The 21,879-nt window shown below is 57.6% G+C and overlaps 2 protein-coding genes across 14 annotated transcripts; one reads left to right on the top strand and one right to left on the bottom strand.

The window, feature by feature from the left end:
- The first annotated feature begins 75 nt into the window (after positions 1–75).
- ZDHHC16 (zinc finger DHHC-type palmitoyltransferase 16) lies at positions 76–6,029 on the top strand. Of its 8 annotated transcripts, none has more exons than XM_041415341.1 (11): positions 76–133; positions 1,985–2,530; positions 2,728–2,922; positions 3,084–3,172; positions 3,319–3,347; positions 3,552–3,685; positions 3,908–3,955; positions 4,537–4,622; positions 4,775–5,021; positions 5,094–5,164; positions 5,503–6,029. In XM_041415341.1, exons 2-11 carry the CDS (start codon positions 2,294–2,296, stop codon positions 5,615–5,617), a joined length of 1,251 nt encoding a protein of 416 aa, XP_041271275.1. In that variant the 5' UTR covers positions 76–133; positions 1,985–2,293; the 3' UTR covers positions 5,618–6,029. The 8 variants fall into 8 exon arrangements, with proteins under 8 accessions (XP_041271275.1, XP_041271276.1, XP_041271277.1 ...); XM_041415342.1 differs by having other exon boundaries at positions 86–225; XM_041415343.1 differs by lacking the exon at positions 76–133 and adding an exon at positions 239–907.
- A 138-nt stretch (positions 6,030–6,167) lies between these two features.
- MMS19 (MMS19 homolog, cytosolic iron-sulfur assembly component) lies at positions 6,168–21,864 on the bottom strand. Of its 6 annotated transcripts, none has more exons than XM_041415333.1 (31): positions 21,749–21,864; positions 18,113–18,161; positions 17,285–17,385; positions 15,729–15,814; positions 15,237–15,311; positions 14,612–14,681; positions 14,287–14,415; positions 14,017–14,078; positions 13,651–13,737; positions 13,275–13,349; positions 12,923–13,000; positions 12,493–12,631; positions 11,986–12,140; positions 11,726–11,804; positions 11,350–11,475; positions 10,966–11,047; positions 10,528–10,625; positions 10,035–10,172; positions 9,644–9,799; positions 9,302–9,401; positions 9,046–9,148; positions 8,307–8,381; positions 8,051–8,177; positions 7,868–7,968; positions 7,744–7,800; positions 7,446–7,632; positions 7,251–7,333; positions 6,990–7,154; positions 6,851–6,910; positions 6,629–6,729; positions 6,168–6,549 (listed from the first exon to the last, which is right to left on the bottom strand). In XM_041415333.1, the coding sequence occupies exons 1-31, from the start codon at positions 21,843–21,845 to the stop codon at positions 6,522–6,524; spliced, it is 3,069 nt and encodes a 1,022-aa protein (XP_041271267.1). In that variant the 5' UTR covers positions 21,846–21,864; the 3' UTR covers positions 6,168–6,521. The 6 variants fall into 6 exon arrangements, with proteins under 6 accessions (XP_041271267.1, XP_041271269.1, XP_041271270.1 ...); XM_041415335.1 differs by lacking the exons at positions 9,046–9,148; positions 9,302–9,401 and adding exons at positions 8,491–8,593; positions 8,746–8,845; XM_041415336.1 differs by lacking the exon at positions 21,749–21,864 and adding an exon at positions 18,583–19,052.
- Positions 21,865–21,879: the final 15 nt, after the last annotated feature.

Genomic DNA, 21,879 nt, shown 5'->3' with positions numbered 1-21,879 from the left:
TTGGTTCTCGTCTACCCTACGTGAGGCATGCTGGGAGCTGTAGTCCGGTGACGGCAGACCGTGCTCCCGGCATGCCGTGCGCGGGCGCTGCCCGGGGGCCGGCGGGGCCCGGGCATGGAGGCGGCGGGCTCAGGTCGGCGGCGCCGGGCGGGGGTGTCGGGGCCTTGCGAGAGCTGTGGGCTTCTAGGGGCTGTGGCTGCCGTGGGGCTGGGCGGCGATACAGAGGTGCCGTGGGGCGGGAAGCGCGGGGGCCGGGAGGCGATGGGGGATGCTCCGTGTGCCGAGGGCAGGAGGGGCTTGCGCGGAGCCGGGAGGCAGCGGGGTCTGTCGCCATGGGGCGCTTGGGATGGGAGGCAGCGGGGGGAACGCTGCTGGTCTGCAGGGGCCGGGATGCTGCGGGGCAGGGAGAGCCGGCTGTTAGGGGGCTGGGTGCGGTGGGGCTGTCGGCGTGGGCAGCCTTTGAGGACGGGGCTGAATACCGCAGAGTGCCTGGGCGCTGCCGAGCCGGGGGAGCCGGGCGCCGCGGGGCCACCGGAGGGTGCCACAGGGCTGCGCCTGGCTGCCTGGACCCGGCAGCGTGAGGCCTCGCCTTTGCCTGGGGTGGGGCCAAATCCAAGGATCCGCGCCCCTCGGCTGTGATGTTGCCAGCGCTCTTGTCTGTGCTGGTGGTTGCTGTCCCATTCCATGGGCTCGGTGCCCCGCTGGGATGTGGGGATGGCCATAGAGGGCGAGGGCTGGATCCCAGTGCCTGGCTGGGCAGGGGAAAGTTGTGTGGCTGTACTGGAGCCTCATCTCTGTGATTGTGCTGCTGTGTTCAGGCAGGTGCCTGGGAACAGTGGGTCTTGCTCTGGAGCAGGCTGACTGCCTCCACTGTGGGTTCCCTGCCCAACAGCTGCTGCTATTGTAGGTGAGGAAGCTTCTCCAGGGAGCAGGAAGGTGCTGTGTCTTTGGAGGAAAGGGCTGACCTCAACACCTGCTTCTGGCTGCAGTATTCTGTCTTTTACCACACTGACAGCACAGGGATGTGTGCCACCCAAAGGCTGCACCACAGGAGGTTGTTGCTTCACTTTGCACCTGCTGAGTTTCAAGGCAAAGCTCTTGGCAAACCAAAGGGGAAATGTGGAGAAAAGGGTGATGCAGACTTTTGCATATCCCACCTCTGCCATACCAGGGCAGGAGCCATGCCTGTGACCTGGAATGGGCTGCTGGGTCTGGGGTCCTCATATCCAGCAGATCCCAACACTGGGGTCAACCCCACACTCCTCAGGCAGGGTGGGGGAGAGCCCTGTCTCCTTTGGGCAGCCCATCTGGATGCTGCAGCTTCTGCCCTCACCCTCCCTGCTGCTCCCCAGGGGCTGTGTTGGTGGGCACAGCAGCGCAGAGGGATGATCCCTGCTGGAGGGACTCTCAGCTCTGGCACCGGTGCCTGGCACCAGACCAAGACGAGTGCTTGGCCCAGGCTCAGAACGTGCCTTGGCAGGACCCTGGGGCAGCCTCGCTGCTTAATATTGATGGGTATTGCCTGCACGGAGACCTGGGGGCCCCAGCCCTGCAGATCGTTTTCCCATGTGCTGGGCCAGATCAGGTTCCTCATCACTCCCAGCAAAGCTCTCAGGCAGGACAAGGGGCTCAGCAGGCGGGGGGCACTGGCCAGGGGCTGTCCCTGGGCCTCTCGTTTGCTGGTGTGTGGCACTGTTCAAGGATCCAGGCCAGGAGAAAGAGGAAGTGTTGGGACTCTTGGAGTGAGGCTGTGAGATTGGGAGGGTGGCCTCTGCAACTTGGGCCCGAAGTTGAGGTGAAGGGAAGTAGCATCCTTCACTTTAAGGAGGGACTAGGGGAGGAGGGGTAATCCTGTATTGGCTCTTCCACATTTTCCTTGTGTGGACTCCCCTGTTCATGAACATGTTGGGAAGGGCTGAAATCATCTCTGGAAATGGCCCAGCATCCTGGATGTTCATGCCTTCTCTGGTTTCCTCTGAGTCAGACGCTCCGTGTCACTCCCCCGGCCCCCTCCCCGCTGGGAAAGACGAGATGGGACCAGAGAGCACCTGAGCCCAGATGCTGAGGGGCCTGTGCCCCCTGCTCCGTGCAAAGAGACATCCCGGCGACAGCGGCCCCGCAGCCTCCAGGAGCCTGGGCTCAGCTTCTCCGGCTCGGCATCCTTGTCAGCTCAGGGAGCTGCACTACCGCCACCAGCGCGTCGGGGAGGGGAAGCCCTTCCCGAGGGACAGCCAGGCAGCAGGGTGGCCTGCCCACGCCGAGCTCCTGTCCCCCCAGGCGTGGTGCGGCAGGGATGAGGAGCCGGCAGCGGATGTTTGCCGCGGTGATGCGCCTGCTCCTCAAGTGCCTGCGGCTGGGCCGGCGGCGGCGCTTCAAGCTGGTGCGGCACGTGGAGCAGCTGTGGCACTACGGGCACCTCTGCCTCCGCTCCCTGCTCTACAACTCCTTCACCAACGGCGATGTGGTGCTTGACTCTCTCTTCGAGCCGGTCTACTGGCTGGTGGACCATGTTACCCGGTGGTTTGGTGTGGTGAGTCCCCCTCATGGGGCAGGGTATGCGTGGTGCTGGGGCAACGGGCTCAGGGCTGCCTGCTTCAGGCGGGAAGTGAGCTGGGACCTGTGTGTGGTTCAGATTGGTTTCCTCTGGCTCTGTCCTGCTCGTGCCTCTTTCCAGGCAGCAAGGGGCAGGCGCTGCCCACTCCAGTGACCCGGGTCCCTCTCCTGTAGGTGTTTGTGGCACTGGTGATTGGGCTGACGAGCTCTATTGTGGCCATCGTGTACATCTGCCTGCTGCCCCTCATCCTGCAGACCTACACACCTGCCTGGATATGCTGGCACCTCGCCTATGGACACTGGAACCTCATCATGATTGTCTTCCACTACTACATGGCTATCACCACTTCACCTGGGCACCCACCACAGGTGAGGCACCAAGTGAGCTACAACTGCTCCCTGGGAACAGCCTGGTGATGTGGTTGCAGGATGCCTCTAAACTGGGGAGGCTAGGCTGGGCAGTGCAGAGGGGGGCAGGAGTGTGAGATACAGGGTTTAAGATGAGCAAATCTCTTCTGACCCGTGCACAGGCCAAGAACGACCTCACTGGTGTGTCCATCTGCAGGAAATGCATTGCCCCTAAGCCAGCTCGCACCCATCACTGCAGCATCTGCAACAGGTAGGACACCCTCCCTCTGCCTGGAGCAGCCTTTGGCGCCCTGTTCCTCACCCCCTGCCCCAGTGTGAGACAGGGGCCCTTCTCCTCTGCTCTGCCACCTCCACTTGCCCTGGCTCTGACACTGGCACTGGTCTCCTCTCTCCCAGGTGTGTGCTGAAGATGGACCATCACTGCCGTATCCTTCTGCAGTACTAACCAGTGGCACACTCCTGGGGGGATCTAGCACTGCTTCCCCCTTCTCTCCCAGTCCCTTCTCTCAAGGAGATAGCCAGCATAGGAATGGGTGATGGGAGCAGGGCCCAGAACTGCCCCGGTCACCACTGGGTTGGGTTTGGACCCATGGTCTGTCACAGTTACGTACCTTTAACCCCAGAGGCAGCCTGGCTAAACAACTGTGTGGGACACTACAACCACCGCTACTTCTTCTCTTTCTGCTTGTTCATGACCATGGGCTGCATTTACTGCAGCATCAGCGGCTGGGAGATGTTCCGGGATGCCTACGCAGCCATTGAGGTGAGCAGCCTCTCCTGCCGTGCACCAAGACTGCCTGGCTTCCCCCAGGCTGAGCTTGCAGAGCAAGGCTGGGCCAGGCCCAGCCCTCTAATGACTTCGCTTCCCCTCTTCCTCCTCCTGCAAGGCCCCCAGCTGCTCTGGTCCTGTGGGGGTGTGAGGGGAAGGGTCCCTGTCCCACTCCTCTGAGACACATAACTGGTGCCCTGTTTTCCATCCCCCTAGAGAATGAAACTGCTTGAGAAGGAGAGACTGCAGGTGGCTGCCAACCAGGTGGGACATCCCTGCCCCCCAGCTGCTCCAGGCAGTGTGGAGCAGAGCTGCCGTGCAGGCTGGGTCCTGCCTGGGGCTCTGTTCTCAAGGAGCACCCCACATCAGAACCAGCCCCCATGTTCATCTCACATGTCAGAGAGCTGGGGTGGTCAGGCAGCTCTGCTATGGACAGTGCCTCCAGCAGCTTGGGGTCTGCCTCTCTGCACCCAGCTTCCAGGGGCTTGGGTTGGTGACAGCTTCTTGGCATGTGCTCTCAGGCCATGGTCTCCTGGTGAAACTGCAGCACTACATACACATCTCTCCATGACACAAGCTGCAGTGTCCTGACCAGGCCCATGGCTGCTCCCTGCCCCCTTACCTCCAGCCCACTGTTCCTCACACATGTGCCAGCTCTAGGTGTCTGTCTGTCTGTCTCGTGGCTGTCCCAGACTGCCTCCCCCTTGCCCTGGCTGTTGCATTAGTTCCAGCTGCAATCCTTTCTTGCTGTCGAAGCTCTGCAGCAGGAACGGGTGCAGAGATCCCTGTCTGCCTTCAAGCTGTAAAGCAGTTTGGGTAATCCTCCCTATCTGGTCCTTTTTCAGACATATTACCAGACCCCACCACCCACCTTCTCCTTCCGCCAGAGAGCTTTCCACAAGAGCGTGGTCTACCTCTGGGTCCTGTGCAGGTGAGGGGGCCCAGGGGCTGGGGAAAACAGTCAAGCTGTGACATAACTCAACATCTACCTGCCTGTAGCTGGGCTTGCTCACTCTAGCACAGATGTTGCTGCCCTGCCAGCCTTTGGGCCACAGAGAAGGAGAGATTTTGTCTCTGTCACAGGAGATTAGACAAGCCGACCCACTTACGCGGCTGTGGGTGCGGGGAGGCAGCCTCAGCCCCCGCCAGCTGCAGTGCCAGGGAAGGAAGGCCTGTGTTCCACCTGCTGTCCCTTGTCATAACTAGCTCGGTTGCACTGGCCCTGGGTGCCCTGACGCTGTGGCACGCTGCCCTCATTACCCGTGGGGAAACGAGCATCGAACGGCACATCAACAGAAAGGAGAGGCAGAGACTGCAGAAGAAAGGCAAGGTGAGCATAGCCCACGGCACGGGGGCTGGCTGGGGCAGAGCCAGACGTGATGTGCCTCTCCCTGTCCTGCAGGTCTTCAGGAACCCCTACAGTTACGGCAGCTGGGATAACTGGAAGGTGTTCCTGGGTGTGGATGTGCCAAGGTAAAATCCTGGGGAAGCCCCTGCCTGAGAAGGTGGTGGCTCAGCAGCTCTTGGGGTTGTAGGGACAACAGGGGCTCTCCTTGGGCTGCTGGGGGAGAACAGTGAACATTGATCCCACACTGCACTGCACTGGGCTTTGTAAAGTGTGGAAGACGTGGACATTATTGGTCTTGTGCCTGAGGAGCCCTGTCTGGTGACAAGGTGGCCTGCCCAGCACACCTTTGCCAAGGGAATCTGAGCTGAGGAGCTCAGCCATTGTGGCAGCTCAGGATATGGTTCCTCAGAGCTGAGAAGCACCAAGACTTCATCTTTTGGCCGTGGCCTCACTTTCCCCACAGGCACTGGCTCACCCGTGTCCTGCTGCCCTCTCCTCACCTGCCCCACGGGACAGGCCTGAGCTGGGACCTGCCTCCCTGTGTGACGGAGCAACGCACGCCACTCCTGGCCATCTGAGGCCCTGTGCTCTGGACATCCCTTCCACAGGCAGGGGAGTGCATGGGGAACCCACTCCACCACTGCAGCTTCCTTCGGCCAAAGTGCCTGGCAGAAGGCTGGCACATATCACTGACTGGAGCCAGAGCTACGGGAAACTGGACAGTGCTGGTGCCTGGACACCTGCCCTCTTGGCTCTTGGTGGCTGCAGGCAGCCCAGGGGCGAGGTGGCAGAGCTGCTGCTCCCTGCTCCAGCTGGACGGTGCTGCCCTCATGAGCACAGGCACGGGCCAGCATTGGCCCAGCTCAGCTCTCTGAAGGGCTGGGCGCAGAGGATGCCACCCCCACGTGCTCCCTGGGGAGTCTTTTTAAGACCATCTACTAAATACTGTTTTTTTTTAAGGGAGTCTGTTTTTGTTGTCTTGTGGAGGACATGGACTTCTGGGGATGGGAGAAGAGGGACAACAATGTTAATAGAGGAGGAAGGGTCTATAACCAGCAGTGTCTTAAGCTGCTGAACATACAGAAGAGCACTGAGGACCCTCCATACTGAGCTGCATGGAGACCCTCAGAGCATTATCAAAACAGATATATTTATTCTTCTGGTACATGGGTTGTCACACACCACATGTGTGCACACACCTGTCCTCTCCTCACATGTGGCAGGGGCTGTCCATCACTGTCCCTGGCTGCAGCAGAGGGTGGGCAAGCCACAAGCAGCAATAGCTCCTTCCCTGCTGTGGGTGCTGGGAAGGGACTGCAGTGAGGGGTGCTGTCTGCTGGCCTGCACGCTCCAGCCCTAGCACTCGGGGCAGTGCTGGGCTCTCAGGATCCAGAGGGTCCGTGGCATTTGGTTGGATGACTTGGAGGCTTAGCAAGGCGCTGGTCAGACTGTTGGTCAGCGGAGAAAGGGGACACAGGGTGCTCACCTGCCTGGGCTCCCGAGCAGGAACCTGCAGGGACAGAGATGGTGCCATCAGCCATGTCCCCTACACACTGGCACCCCCTCAGCAGCTACTTCCACACACTCACCATTCTCCACGTGCTGCCACTGCTTCCTTCCGCACCAGCCTCTTTTTGTCATCCAAAGGCTTGGCCAGTGCCCGGATAACTCGGCCCTTGTATGGGAGCAGCTGTAGGACAGAAGGGGCTCTTTGTGAGAGAAATGGATGCTGGCTGCCCCCCAAGAGGTTTGGGAGCCCCTTGCACCTCTACATGCAGGAGCAGGCAGCAGGGTGCTGCAGAAGCACTTACCACTGTTGTGGGCAGACTGGTAAGGGCGTGGGCACAGCGCAGGGCGGCGATGCGGACAGCCTGGAACAGACAGGGATGAGGGCAGCACAAGGGGCACGAGAGAGGGGCATAGCAGGGAGGAAGGAGGGGGTGCACGCACCATGGTGGGGCTGGAGGTGAGGTTGAGGAACTTGGTGACCAGTGTGTCGACATGCAGGCTCATGATCTGGGGAGCTTCGAGCAGCAGTGGGTGGAGGCAGCTCAGTGTGGAGAGCTGTACTACACGATCTGAGCAGGACAAGGCCTCAAGCAGGAGGGAAAGCAGCTGCAAGAGAGAGAACACAGGAGTAATGAGTAACCCTAAATCATGCACTTCACAATGTCACAGCTCACCCTGCTTGCCAGCCAGGCTGGCTCTTACCGTGGGTAGCTCTGTCACCAGCACAGGTTTGGGGAGGTGATTGAGCACATGCGACAGGCCCTTCAGGTAATTGGCCTTCACATCTGTGGAGAGCAGAGATGGTTACAAGCAGCCTGAAGAAGGAGGAGATGCTGGCTCAGGTTCCCTGGTTAAAGGGTCAGGAGTGGTGAGGCTGGGCTGGGGGTGGCCACTCACCGGGGCCAGCCCCGTGGAAGCCTTGCACCAGCTTGGGGACGTTGTCAGTGAAGAAGCGCTGGCGGAACATGATGCGCACGTCAGCATGGCAGCCCTTGTGCAGCACGTCCGGGGACTCGGCCATGAGCAAGGAGAAGCCATCGGCTGTGGCAGGGCCCAGCTCCGTGTCACCCAGCAGGCCCAGCAGCTGCAAGGGAGAGAGCCCTGAGACGGAATGCCTTGCTCCTGGAGGTCCCCAGCCAGCCATGGGGGAGCAAGTCAGGTTTCTTAGTCACCATCCAGCCTCACTACCACCTACCTTGTCCGTCAGGCAAGAGCTCAGGGGGTGGTAGCGCAGCACCAGGGCTTTGGTCACCTGTGCAGGCAGAACAGTCAGTGCCAGTCTGGGTCCCCCAGCCCCCCTCATCCAGGGCAGGCCTTACCCAGAGCAGCAAGGTGAGTGCCTGTGTTCGGCGGGGCCCCTCCGCAAGGCTGGGCTCCATCCTGTTCACTGCAAGCTGCAGGATTTCATCCAGCTGCTGCCCTGGGAATGGAAGGGATAAGCTGAGCCATTCCTCCTGTCAGCAGTGGGCAGGGACACCTGGCATCTGCCCCAGCCCCCTTACCTGCTGGGTGCTTGTTGACCAGCCCTGCAAAGCACTTGGCAGCTGTGGTGGCCGTGAACGGACAGTTGCAGGAACAGCTCAATGCCAGCAGCTCCCGGAGCAGCCATTCCTGCTGAGGAATTGCCACCTGGAAGAGACACAGAACGCGTTATGGCCCAGGGCTGCAGCTGCTCCCTCTGTCCATGGAGCTTGGTGCAGACAGAGGCTGGAGGGTGCTTGGGCAGGCTCCTCTCCATCCTGCTCCCCATCAACGTACATCACGGGGCAAGGAGCAGACGAAGGCCATGAGGAGGGCAACCAGGCGTCTCTGTGCCTCCAAGCATTCCCCATCCTGCAAGGGAAGAATGGTGTCCATGTCATCACAGTCCTTGCTACCAGCCTGTGCAAATATCCTCATTGCTGGCCCATTCTGGTGCCCCAGCCCCAATCACCAAACATACCCCGAAAGGCTGGAAGGAGCAGGGAAAACTGTTTTGGGGTAGGAAGGAGACATCTCCATCCAGAAAGAGTGGCACCACATGAGACACACTCTGGGCAGCCAGCCTAGGAAAAGACATTGTAATGTGCTGCTCTGGAAAGGTCACTAGAGACCTCCAAGGAGGCACAGGGTCAACCTCTACAGATAGTAGCAGGGGGCATGCAGCCTGCTCCCTCCCCACGATGGAGCACCCAGCTGCTGCCCCAGCTTCACTTACTCAGGGCTCAGGTGAGTGGTGGCAGCACTGATGACTGGGATCATGGCAGCCAGCACCTCTTCCTCCAGTAGTGCCTTGCCTGGCAGTGTATGGGTACTCTCTGCAGGTAGTGGGAGGAATGAAACTTGCTGGAGCCTGCTGTTCAGAAGGAGGAGGCAGGCACAGCCCCCTGAACATATACCAGAGTGGGGCAGGGCTCTGGGACAAGGGCAGGCAGCAGTGCACTCCTTGCTACCAGCCTGTGCAAATATCCTCATTGCTGGCCCATTCTGGTGCCCCAGCCCCAATCACCAAACATACCCCGAAAGGCTGGAAGGAGCAGGGAAAACTGTTTTGGGGTAGGAAGGAGACATCTCCATCCAGAAAGAGTGGCACCACATGAGACACACTCTGGGCAGCCAGCCTAGGAAAAGACATTGTAATGTGCTGCTCTGGAAAGGTCACCAGAGACCTCCAAGGAGGCACAGGGTCACCCTGTACAGATAGTAGCAGGGGGCATGCAGCCTGCTCCCTCCCCACGATGGAGCACCCAGCTGCCTGCCCCAGCTTCACTTACTCAGGGCTCAGGTGAGTGGTGGCAGCACTGATGACTGGGATCATGGCAGCCAGCACCTCTTCCTCCAGCAGTGCCTTGCCTGGCAGTGTATGGGTGCTCTCTGCAGGTAGTGGGAGGAATGAAACTTGCTGGAGCCTGCTGTTCAGAAGGAGGAGGCAGGCACAGCCCCCTGAACATACACACAAGAGTGGAGCAGGGCTCTGGGCAGGCAGCAGTGCATCCCACTCTTGAGGGCCATGGATGCCAAAAGGCATCAGCAGCGGCACTGACTGCAGGATCAAGGATCCCCGAGAGCCCAGGCACTGCCTGTTCTCCCCTCTCCCACTCCAGCCCTGCGCTTACCTGGCATGGCTGCCTGCACAGCCATGGCCAGCAGGCACGGCACCACTGTCTGGTGGAAGTACCAGCAGCCCTCGGCATCCTGTTGGCACTGCAGGGCCACGCGGTGCAGGCTCTGGCACACAGAGATCATGTCTTGGGTGTTCTTGGCCTCAGTCCCTGCAGGGCAGAATCACCACCAAATCAAACAACCTCAACACCCAGCCCCCTGATCTGCACCAGGATCCTGGGACAATGCAGCTCTTCTGACTCCCACTCCACCAGTGGGATTCACAGCCCAGGTGTGGATTCCTTGTACCACTCCCATTCCAGCTCTCTCCCAGCCATCAGCAGTAACAGAGGAAGCTCCTGCCCAGACACTGCTCTGTGGAGCTACCTGCAGGAGCTCCATTACCTTTCAGCACCTTCTGGAGATGCTGTAGCAGGATGGGGACAGTCTCCTTCACGATGCTGGTGTGGGTGGACACAGCTGCCAGGGCCTGCAGGCAGCGCTGCTGCAAGGAGTGGCGGTTGTGGTAGCTCTCCTCCTGCTCTGAAGAGGAAACACACCTCAGAGGGGGACCTGGGGACACCCCACCCAAGGACAGTCAGGGCTCAGACCCTGCCAGGGTGGATGGGGTGAAGCAGCACAGCAGACCCAGCCCATGCCAGGCTCAAGGCACTCTGCCTGCTTTGCAGCTGGGCAGCTTCTTCCCACAAGAGTGGTCCTGGCCCCACACAGGCTGGCTACCAGACCAACCACAGCCTTCCCTGTGCCAGCACAGTGCCTGCACTGGGAATCCCCCAAGGATAGCCACCGACCTACACAACACAGCCCCACTGCCTGGCAGGAGCCCAATGGGGATGGGAAAGGCTTTACCGCAAAACCACTCCTTTCCCAGCCCTACCTGACTGCAGCTCCTTTTCAAGCCTAGGTACCATGTGTCCAGAGAAAACCTTTGGGTAGGTGGGGGCCAAGGACCCAGCCACCTCCATCGCTGCTTCACTGCCAGGGGGAAAGAGAATGGAAAAGGTGATGCAAGGACTGCAAATCCAGGGCTGCTTGTACACCAGCTGCACAGGCCTGGCCAGAAGGTGTCTCCACCACCCCATTTCTCAGCAACTTGCCTTTTTCCCCCCCTCAGGTAGGCAGAGCAGAACCCCTGCTTTGACAGGCTTTGAAAGATAAGACTTTCTTATTTCCAGCCCATTAATTGTCTGGTTTATTCAATGTAGTCTTGTTCAGAGAGTTCCTGTGCTTTCCCTCAGACTACAGACCCTCTCTGCTGCAAAGCCAGGCTTTGTTCCTCTTCCCAGAGTGTGGGTGACTCCGTGATGTACCTCACCTGCTCTGGGAATCCTCCTCATGCAGAGCAAGACGGATGAGGTGATCCACAACCAGCTCCAGATCAGAGGAAGACAGGAAGCCTGTAACAAGAGCCATAGAGGAATCCTACCCTTGGCCAAAGGCAGAGATGCTGGACAGAATCCTTCCTCCTCATCCAGGCCAGCAGCAATGCAGCAGCACACCAAATGCCAGAGATAAAAGGTGCCCAGCACAAACAGGCAAGAGAGAGACCAAATGTCCCTGGAGCTCATGGCTTGGGTAGAACATGCTGCTGCTACTCCTGTGCACTTACAGGCAGCAGGCAAGGATGTCCCAGCAGCCACTGTGTCTCTCAGAACACACTGACAACCTCCCTCTGTCCCAAGGGAAAAAAGGCACCAACCTTGCAGGGAGCCCAGGACAGTCAGTGCCTTGATCCCAACCAGCTGCAGCTGCACGCTGGGATCCAGCAGCGCCGAGAACACCACAGAGCAAACCGGGCCTTGGAGCGACAGCAGAGTGCTCTCATCTGGAGAGAGGGGCATGGAATCACTGCCAGTGTCTGGCTGTCACCACACAGCCACCATCACAGCACTTGACAGACCCTTTCTGGGGTGCTGCATTTGATATCCAATCATGCAGGGTCCCTGGCACGTGGCAGGGGCTCACACATGCAGCCACACTGGGAGTTTTCCTTGTACGTCAACATACAGGAAAGTGAGGTCAGAGCCAGCAGCCCTTGGGACGCAGATGTCTCCAGAGGGACCAGTCACCCTCACCTTCTTCCACATGTCCCCACTTCTGCTGCAACTCCAGGAAGCCTAGCAGCATTTCCAGGATTGTCCTCCTCTGGCTGCTCTGCAGGGACACAAAGGTTTAACCCAGATCACCGTCACTGCTGCGACAGAGCTGCACCTCAGCCCAGCACTGTGAGGCCACAGGGTGCCCATGGGGTCTCTACCCACACTCCCACAGGAAGGACATCCTCTCAGACACCCTGCTGCCCCCAGGCCCTGTGGAGCCAGTGGGTGCCTCTCACCTGTGTGTGCTTGGTGTACTGCTCCAGCAGCAGGGGCAGGACGCTGTGGGTGATGCGGTGGTAGGTGCGGAGGGAGGCACCCGCTGCTGCCTGCAGGAGTTTGGCACTGGGCCACACCAGCTTCATGTCGGGCTCGCACAGATGGTGCCTGCAATCTGAGATAGGCTGGGCGTCAGCTGCACCGGCGCAGAGCTCCCCTGCCTCGCGTGCAGGACACAGCTGATAGCGGGGCTGCAACGTGCTGCCAGGGCGCAGCTCTGAGCTGCAGCACAGCCTCCTCAACTGAGCAGCTTCCCACAGCTCCGAGCACACAGAGTGCAGTTCCAGCAGAGATGGAAGCAGCTCAATTCCCTTGTCCTCCCTTCCTGCAGCCAATTACCTTGGAGAAGCCAAAATTTGCTGTGAGGACTAGAAAGAAAAGAGGCTTGAAAGTGAAGAGGAAGGCAGATCTCTACCTAGGAGGATGCTTTCAGGCCTGGCTGCATGGGGCAGGTCTCTGTTAGCTACCTTGCAGGATACTGCTGAGGAAGGAATCCAGCAGATCCTCAGAATCAGAGCTGAGCACGGAGCGGGAGAGGCAGGCAGAGAGAGCACGCAGTGCAGCCAGGCATTCCGTCTCTATCTTCTCACTTGCTGTCTGGAACACCTGGAGGAAAGGCCATAGGATGAGTTGAATTCCATTGCTGACAACAAGCACAGGCTTCAGGCTCCCAATGCAGGCTGAAGAGCTCAGGCTCCTATGTTATTTGAACATGCAGCATTGCCACATTCAAGCCACATGGACATACTGATATGGCTGGCCTGTCCCCTCCACTTTTCAGCTGGGGCAATCCAAGGTCACAGGTGTGGACTGCTGGGAGATATGGGGCCCTCCCGGTCTGGTTGAGAACTCCTGCTCAGCAGAAGCCCAGCAAAGGGGGAGCCCTGCAGTACTCACCTCTCTGCGCAGGGATGACCAGAGGCTGGGAAGGAATTCCTGCAGCTCCTTCTGCCCATAGATGGCACAGCAGGCAGTCTGCAAGAGGGAGCCAGGAGAAAGCATCACAGAGAAACCAGTACCAGGAGGACACGGTGCCGGGACACTGCCCATTCTGGAAGGCTCACGCTGAGCTGCACAAATCACTCAAGAAAAACAGGAAAGAGTGATGCAGACTGAACCACAACTCTGGAAATTGTGGTTCTGCAAGGGAGAGTCTCTGGCTGGCAGGAAGAAGGGCTCAGAAGTGGCTGGCAGCTGCTGCTGCCACAGATCAGCTGTAGGCTGAAAGGAGTAGGGGATCTCCCCTTACCAGAGTCTGCAGCGAGTCAAGCTTGGCACTTTGCAGTTCTGAGTCCAACTTCTCAATAAGCAGAGGGAGAAGGAACTGCAGAGAGAAACACTTTAATTCAGCCCATCCCTTGTACCACCCTGTCCATGGCCCTGCAAGGCTGCAAGTTCAGCCTCTGCCAGCAGAGCAGAGGTGAAGGGGTGCCTGCAATAGGCAGCCCCTTCCCAGGGTGTCAGTCAGCACCCTCCCCATGACCAGCCCCAGCAGGAGACAGGGCTGCCCAAGTGCAAGCTCCTGATCCCAGTTTTTCCCACTCCACAGAGTTACAGCAGGAGCTGCAGCACTATGAAAGGCAGCCTGTGCTAAGGGAACAGTGAATCCCCAAGGAGCTTCGTACCTCAGCAAACTGGGTTGTGGAGGCCAGTACAGCCCGGAGACTCAGGATCAGATCTTCCCTCTGGATGCCATGAGGATCATTGGGGGGCTGGAAAGGAAGCAGAGAGCAGGTCACCCACCATTGAGGAAATATCCCAACCCAGCCATCAGCCAAGGCTGCATCACTTCATCTCCAGCAAGGCAGCAGCAGCACTAGTCAATGCAGCTAGCTTGGCACCAGCCTGTCAGCCTGGTACCACAGCTGAACACTGCCCAGCCAAGACTCTTGGCCACCCTCTCATCCCATTCCCTGGAAAGGACATAATCCCCTAGGAAAACACCAGAAAGAAACAAAGAATAGGCTGTGGCACACGGCACACTCACTCACAGGAGTAAAATCAACAGGGAAGTAGCAGGATGTAACTTCAAACAGCTCCTCCACAAAGGGACCTGCAGACAGAAGAGAGGGGGTGAGCAAAGATATTGGGCAAAAAAGGCACAGCAGCTCTGTTCAGCACCCACAGCAGGCCAGCTCTGCAGCTTTTAAAACATGTTAGGAACCACCCCATTCTGGTCAGACACAAGAGCCATCTCTCCAACAGCTCAAAGAAAAAGGATATGTTTCCCAGTCAGCTCTGCATAGCAGGTTGAGGCTCACCCAGGGCATAGTCCTTAGCAATGAGATCATGCACAATCTGGAAGGCCACCAGCAGATTGCGGGGATCCTTCTCCCCATCCATGACCTGGATGAAGCCGAAGGTGAAGTTGGCACCCAGGCCCTTCAGCTCTGCAGAAAGAAGGAGTGTGAGCAGGTGCAGGACATCAGACCTTACAACACAGCATTAAATCAGCCAAGTTGCCCCAGCCCCACAGTCTGTCTCCAGGTCTCCCAGGCAGAGTCACAGAGCCCTTGGAGAAAGTGAAAGTGAGTAGTTTTCCCAGCTTCAACAATCCCAGAGTGGCTCTGGCATCTGCCCCCTCACCTTCCTCCCTGGTGCTCATGAAGTTGGTGATGATGCTGTAGACTGTGTGGCGGTCCAGCTGCAGCAAGGACTGAAGGGAGGAGCAGACCAATCAAAACCATCCTCTACACATGGCAGCACAGCTACCCACTACCCCATGGGCAACACACACCCTTGAGAGAGCAGGGCCCCCAGCAGCTCAGCTGCTGCTTCCTAGCACAGAGATCCCATTTATCACATGCAAAGCATGCACATGCCTATGCAATGGCACATGGACATGACTCTGTCCCATCACTGCATGAATGCACTATCAGTCACACCAGGACCATGCATGCTGCCCAAGGCACTGCCAGCAAAAACAATCTTACGTGTGAGGAGAATTGGACTGGGGGCACTTAAACACAGAGAATGGAACAAAAGGAAATAATTCCCCTAGGGCTGAGTAAAGAGAGGACAAGGGCCAAACAGGATTCTTGGCTGCTGTCTGTCTCTCACAGTCTCTCTTGCAGTAAGCCAAGCTGTCTCTGAGCTCTGCAGAAGCACTGTACTGTGCTGAATGTAGCCAGTCCTCAGGGCAGGTAGGCCATCCCCAGACACACAGGGAGCAGAGATCAAGGACAGGAGGATAGGAAATCACATTGCTCACCTGCACATGTACCTCCTGGAAGATGGCTTTGAGCACAGACACTGCTAGCCCTGGGGACAGGACCTCACACATGCTCTGGGGACAGAAAGAGAAAAGCAAGAGTAGAATACCATGATGGCAGCCACATAACAGAGCTCCTGCCTCCATGCGGCAGCTGCCTAAAGGATCCTCTTCCACAACAGGGAGAGCTCACCACCCCCTCCCCAGACAGAACAGGATAAGATGCCCATCATCTGTGCTGCTCCCCAGGGTGGCCAGGGAATCCTTGCCCCACTACCCAGTACAGGGCACGAAATCAAGGCAGTCTCCTGTCCCCAGCTCCTCCACAAGAGGCACAGCAGAAGAGAGCAGACAGGGCAATGCTGCCAGATGGGCTGACAGCCCAGTCAGGCCCTGCTCGACACAGTGCTCCAACCCATACCCAGGTGTTGCACCTCCCTGACACTGCTAGGGAATGCATCCCAGCACTGTGGGCTGGGGGTGTAAGCTCACCAGTGCCCGCAGTCCCTGGAGCACCGAGGGAATCACCAGGTGATTATCTTGCAGCCGGCTCTCATAGAACAGGACCAGATGCAGCACTGTCAGAAACAGACAGCCATTGTGTTAGCCCAAGGAAACGCAGCTGCTGGGTGCTGGCCCCAGCTCAACCATAAGCTGATGGATTTAGAGTGAGCACATCTTGCACTGGTGAATGGGACAAACTGCTGCTTTTGGGTGCACCCACCTGGCTCCAACACCTTTGCCCTCCTCTTGTAAGCAGCCCACACCTAATTGCAGCAGGGCAGCAGCCACCTCTGGCTGCTGCAGAAGTGCTGGAGCTACCCAAGAGGCATTCGCCCTGGCCTGTCCAGACACGTGGATGCAGACACCAGCAGCAGAGTGGCAGTCTGCTCAGCACAGGCTGGAGGATGTCATGGGGTGGGGTACAGAGCTGGGGCAGGAGTTCTGGCTTCCTCCAACTTGGCTCCACAACACGTTCCTGGCCCCTGAGTCACGGCCACGGGCGCCTGCACACCCCAGCCCTGGGGAGTGGCAGCAGGAAGCAGACTGGAAGAGCCGGCTAGCAGCATCCTGTGCCCACAGCTGCTGCAGAAACTCAGCCCCCCAGGAGGCAGCCTGACGCAGTGCTTGAGAAATTACCTGCGTGAGCAGCGACACGAGGCTCTAACGCAGCTCGCTCCCCTTGCTCAATTGCCCTGAGTCTCTTCTCCTTCAAGTATCCCCACTTCTGGCTGCCCCTCCAGAGCACCCCAGTTCCCATCAGTCATCACACCTGTCTCCAGCTACTGCAGTAGATAAGGTTCCATGCACAGCTGCTCTCAGCCCTGCCTGGCTCCAGCCAAATTCCAAGGACTAAGCATCTTTTACTTTTATCCCCCCTCCACCTTACTTACTAGCTGGGCCCCCTGTCTAGCCAGCCTGCCAGCATAAGTTCAGCTTCCCATCTGCAAGGTCCCCAAGCCCAAGCCAAAGCCAAAGCTTGTTAGCACTTACTGGCTTTCCCTGTTGCCAGCCAGCTGCTATGGGGCTTTTAACAGAGGCAGACCTTTCTCCTTGCCTCCATGAACAGGGCATCTTTCCCTCCCCACCCCAGTCCCCCAGTCCATTCTCATCCTCACACTGATCTCCCCTCCTCCCCAGGCCTCAGGGCTCCTCCTGAGTTAATCTGGTCAGGCTGCAGGGCTGCAGTGTGACTTGGTGTGAAGGACAGTCTTCCTGCTCTGAGTCACCACCCAAGGATTGACATACAGATGTATCCCCAACGTGTCCCACGTGGCACTGAGCACACCTTGGTGTGCAACACCCACGCACTGTCAGGGGCCCCAGCTGTCCAGCAATTTGGTGTACTCAGACAGTGACCTGAATTGTGTGGTGAGTTTGGCTAAAAGGCTGCAGCAAAGCTTCATGGACTTTGGACTTTGACTCTTCGAGACATGTACAAGGTTGTCACAGTGTTAAATCAATCCCTTTGCCAATTGCAGGATAGACATTTTAATGGCACAGGCTTTGTCCCCAGCCAGACACTCAAGAGTCAGAAAAGCCCTTACCTTCCTTCTCCTGGAGTAGGGAGTAACACTGGAGCAGGACTTGTGACAACAGCTGGATGCCTCGCCCTCGCATCCGAGGATCTGTGTTCTCCAGGCAAAACCTAAGCCAAGACGGGAGAAAGCCCAAGAAGCCTGTTGTGAGCAGGTACTTCCAAGCAGGAAGCACATCCTGAGCAGGCACATTACAAAACCAAAGAGGTGCCCCTCTGTGGGCCTAACCATGCCTGACTTGCTGGCAGAGTGGAAACAGACTCCTCTCCCCCTGTCTGTGCTGCATGTGTGCACTCAGCCCCAGAACCATGCAGAAAGAAATCCAAGTTCTCAAGTCAGATCAAAGAAATTGCTCTTGCACCATGCTCCCAAGATCACAAGAATCAAAAAGGATAAAGCCTCTTGCAGTGAGGCAAACCCAGCCCCCATCTTGGGAGAAATGAGCCTAGGCCATGGACAGTTTGCAGAAGCTGAGTGCCAGCCAACCTGTGCTATGGTGTTGTGCAGCTGTGTGCTCAGGCAGCTCTTGCTGGGGTAGCCCCAGCTGAAAAGTGCCCTGCAGCATGCTGCCTGCCACAACATCTCTCCTCTGTCCTGGGAGAGCATCAAGAGCTGCTCTGGCCTTGCTCTTTCCCAGAGAGCTCCCACATCCAGGGAGGGCAAAGCACTGCTCAAGCCCCACACTGCGAGCAGACAACATCCTACCCACTGCAATGTGTCATCCAGTGCTGAAGCTCATCCTGGATGAGCACACTTTTCCTTCTCATTATCCTCCTTCTGGGAATGTCCCCTGCAAGGCCCTTACCCAATGTATAACTTGCATAAGGCTTTTCTTACCCCAGGGCTTCCACAAGCTGCAGCACTGTCCACCTTCCATCTTTCACCCCTGGAGAAAGGAGGTAAAGAGAGTGAACCAGAGATCATGCAGGCATGTTGCTGGAGATGGATGCTGGGACACATCCCAGCACTGCACTGGGAACGGCCGGTCAGTGCTGACTCCTCACCAAGCACCAAAGGAGCCACGTGCACTCAACTAGTGGGGCTGCCTCCAGCCCTGCCTGCAAACACCTCAGACTGAGAGCTGAGAGCAGACAGCCAGGGGAGAACTTGTCTGCACTTTGCCTCAGCCTCTCCCTGAAGCATGGCTGTGTGTGGCTCCTAAGAGAGGTCTTGCTGTGTTCCACTTCTCTGAGATACTAAAACCCCCTTCTCTAATGTGAGCATGCTGTGAAGAGACAGGGCAGCTCTCCAGAGGGAGAAGTGGCTGAACAAGCAGCACACACACTAGGGATCACTCAGCTTCCTACCTTGGCTCCATCACCTCCACACTGTGCAAGAACTGCACTAACTTCTTCCAAGATGGAGGGCACAGGGAAAGGCAGTTTTGTGGTCAGAGGAAGATAAAATGCTGGGATTCCTGGAGTCCGTTTCCAACTCTGACTCAAATTCCTTGCCAGGTTGCCTCATTCACCTACTGCCTCTGTACTCCTGCAATTCAACTGGGGGAAGAGTCACTCCTCAGGAGGCTTTGGTAAGGACCTGCTTGCTGCACCTTACAAGAACCTTGGCAGAAGGGCAGGTTCTCCATTCCTGCCACCCACTGCCAATGTGGCACCTCCCCAGAAGGAAAGCTCTGTGTATGCCCTCTGCTCAGACATACGCTGGCAGGCAAGGGACTGGCTTACCTTCAGACCCCTAACCTGCAGCTCAGGTGTCAAGTGACATTGCTGGTAAACAAGCAGCACCCCTCACTCTCTGCCTGGACAAAACAGCATTCCTCCACAAAAAAAAAAAAAAAAAAAAAAAAAATCAAATCACCTAGCAGTCACTGAGACTCACTGTCTTTGCCCAGGGGCTCTTTTGGGCACTCTGGAGGGACCTGCTCACCTCTCTGCCCTGCTGAACCTACACGGCTGACAGGGCACTCACCCTCTCAGAAGCCCAAAGGTTTCGTTATGGGCTTTCCCAGGCCTTGTTCCAGCTAGTGTCTCCTGCTGCTGCAAGCATTTACTGTCTCTTCCTAAGCAGTTAATTCCAGTATTAAGACACACTGTTCATCATAGTCCTGTCTCTAGGGATGGGATAAGAGTGTTTTCTGACAGTGTGTTCTGACAGAAGGCAGTCCTGACTCCAGAGACAAAGCTTTCAATCCTGCCTGGCGCAGCAGGGAGAGGGAGCCTGAACTGAGAAAGAGAACAGATAAGGGGAGTTGTGTGGAAAAAGAGCCCAGCAGGTCTCGGAATTGACGGGCACAGACTGAAAAGGGGGCGCCCTCACAGGCAGCCATGACGTGCTGGCAAAATTTCCTGCAGAAAAACAACAGTGAAACAGCAAGCAGATGCTTTGCACCAGCCAAAGCAGAGTGTGCTGCAGAGAGAGCCTGGATGGCCCCTCCATATCCAGCATCCCAATATTTTGCTCTGCAAGCTCATGAAGAGCCCTCTGCACCATCACAGAAAAAGTCTGAGACAAATGCCATCTCTGTGGCCAGGTGCTCTGCCTCTCTGTGTCTGCACACTGAAAGCAGCTCTACACAAAGCTTCTGGTTCCCTTCTCAACAGGAAAGAGCTGCAGTGTGATGGCCAAACCACAGTCAGGTACTGATACACCCCGAGGTCAGCAGCTCCTTTGCTCAGCTCAGCTCGGGCGCTCCCTGTGTTCTCAGGGACCCAGGTGTGACCAGCTCTGTCTCACAGGCTGTGGCCACCCCTCCCTGGCACAGCCTGTGAGTGTGGTGTGCTCGTGGCCAGCACCACACAGGCCACGGAGTGAGCACCAGCACAGCTCACTGGGCCTGCCCCATCAGCAGGGCAGGCACAGTGGTGAGCCTGAAACTGCTGCCTCACATCTGGCAGCAGCACACATGCCCCAAGGTTAATCAGGCACCTTGAACCCCTTTACCAGGAGGGGCTGCCTGGCTATTCTGGCATTCCTGTAGCCCCCAGAGACTCAACAGAAGCAAGCCATTCACCCTGTGCTGGATTGCTACTCTGAACCAAGCTGCTCTCTTTCCTGACAGGTCTCTCCCCTTTCAGTGTCCTTCTGAGTATCAGTCGCTTCTGGAGGACTTCCCTTCTTGTTTCCCCCACACCTTCAAAATGTGAGCACAACATTCACAGGGAATGTGTAATGGATTCTGTAACAGCACTGTCCTTCTCTCCCCATTTTTAAGATGAATTCAGCCTCCTCCTGCCACCCACTGACCCATGCAGCCCAACCTGCCTGTGACAGCACCAAGGCCTTTAGGCCACTTGCCAAGTTATGCTCATTTTAGTCCTTAGCAACAAAGTGGGGAAGCTCAATGTGTTTGTTACAGCAATTGCACAATGGCCATGAGCTTAGAAAAGACCTCCCTATCCTTCTGCTCAAGGATACACAATGCAATTTAATCCTTTCTGATGTGTGGTGCTGTACGAGGTCAGAGGGGCTCAAGGACACTTGCCAGCCCCTCTGTTTGGGAAGGTGGCTTGTCACAAGAGCCACACGGCTGAAAAGAGCTGGGAGGAGCAAGGGGGGAGCACTTCTCTTTGTATGTCTTACAAGAGAAAAAGCTTTGTCCAGGCTCTTCTGTAACATGACATCAAGTGACAACAGCAGTTGTAAGGTTATCCTTCCCCACGTATATTCTAAACATGTCAAAGACTGTGTAACCCTTCTGCAACAACTTGAATGTCACACAGTTTAGTGAATTCCTCCAAATTTCCTCGGCATTTTCTTCACTCTGTGTTACATGGGCCACTGGGTTAGCTTTCTGTTTTGCCAGCTCATCTCATCACCAAGACACTACATAGCAGTTCACAAGCCATCAGGCCTTGGGAAAGGTCTAGAAGCTACCTGTGTGTGTAATGTAACTCAACAATAACCCTTCTCAGCTCTCTGAGTTCCTTCCTGAAACATGCTAAAGCCACTGCCTACACACACAAAAATATCACTTTAGCTTCAGAAAGACACATTCCTGAAGCTGTAGCTTCCCTAATGCAACAGTCACCCAATTGCTGTTCGGAGGAGAAGGATAAATTATCCGGTGAAACAAATGCCAAAGCCCTGCTAGGAAAGGGGGAGAAACCACAGTGAGGGCAGTCTGCAACCATCACCTCCCACGGTCCCTCGGCAAGAGCAAGAGCTCTCTTCCCACTGTCGCTTTCTCTGCCACCCCCATCTGCTCCTGGAGCCCCTCACCCTCGCGGCTGTCCCGCTCCTACCGCACCTCTCCTCGGCAGCTCCGAGCTGCAGGCCCTACCCTACCATTCCCACGTGCCCTGCTTCGCACGGCAGCCTCACAACCCACCGACACGCTCTGTCCCGCGCCTCCACGCCCTGCCCTGCCCTGCCCTGCCCCGCAGCCCCACGCTTCCTCCCAAACCCCTCCCCACACCGCCACCACCCGCCCGTGCCCACGCCCGCCCCAGGCCCAGCCCGGCCCCGCCGCGGTGCCCACGCCCAGTCCCGCCTCGCCCCGCCCCCGCGCGGTACCTGCCGCCACCTCCGCGGCACGGCCGTCCTGCTGCCCGGACACGAAGTCCCGGACGGAGGCGGCGAGAGCCTCAGCCTCCGCCCCGGCCGCCGCCATGACACCCGCGCTCAGGGCCGCGGCCGGCCCCCCC

Source organism: Onychostruthus taczanowskii, unplaced genomic scaffold, assembly GCF_017590055.1.
Source record: "Onychostruthus taczanowskii isolate IOZ18803 unplaced genomic scaffold, ASM1759005v1 scaffold5, whole genome shotgun sequence".
NCBI classification, from domain to species: domain Eukaryota; kingdom Metazoa; phylum Chordata; class Aves; order Passeriformes; family Passeridae; genus Onychostruthus; species Onychostruthus taczanowskii.
Note: the sequence above shows the minus strand (reverse complement) of the source record. Positions and strands in the feature narration are given on the sequence as shown.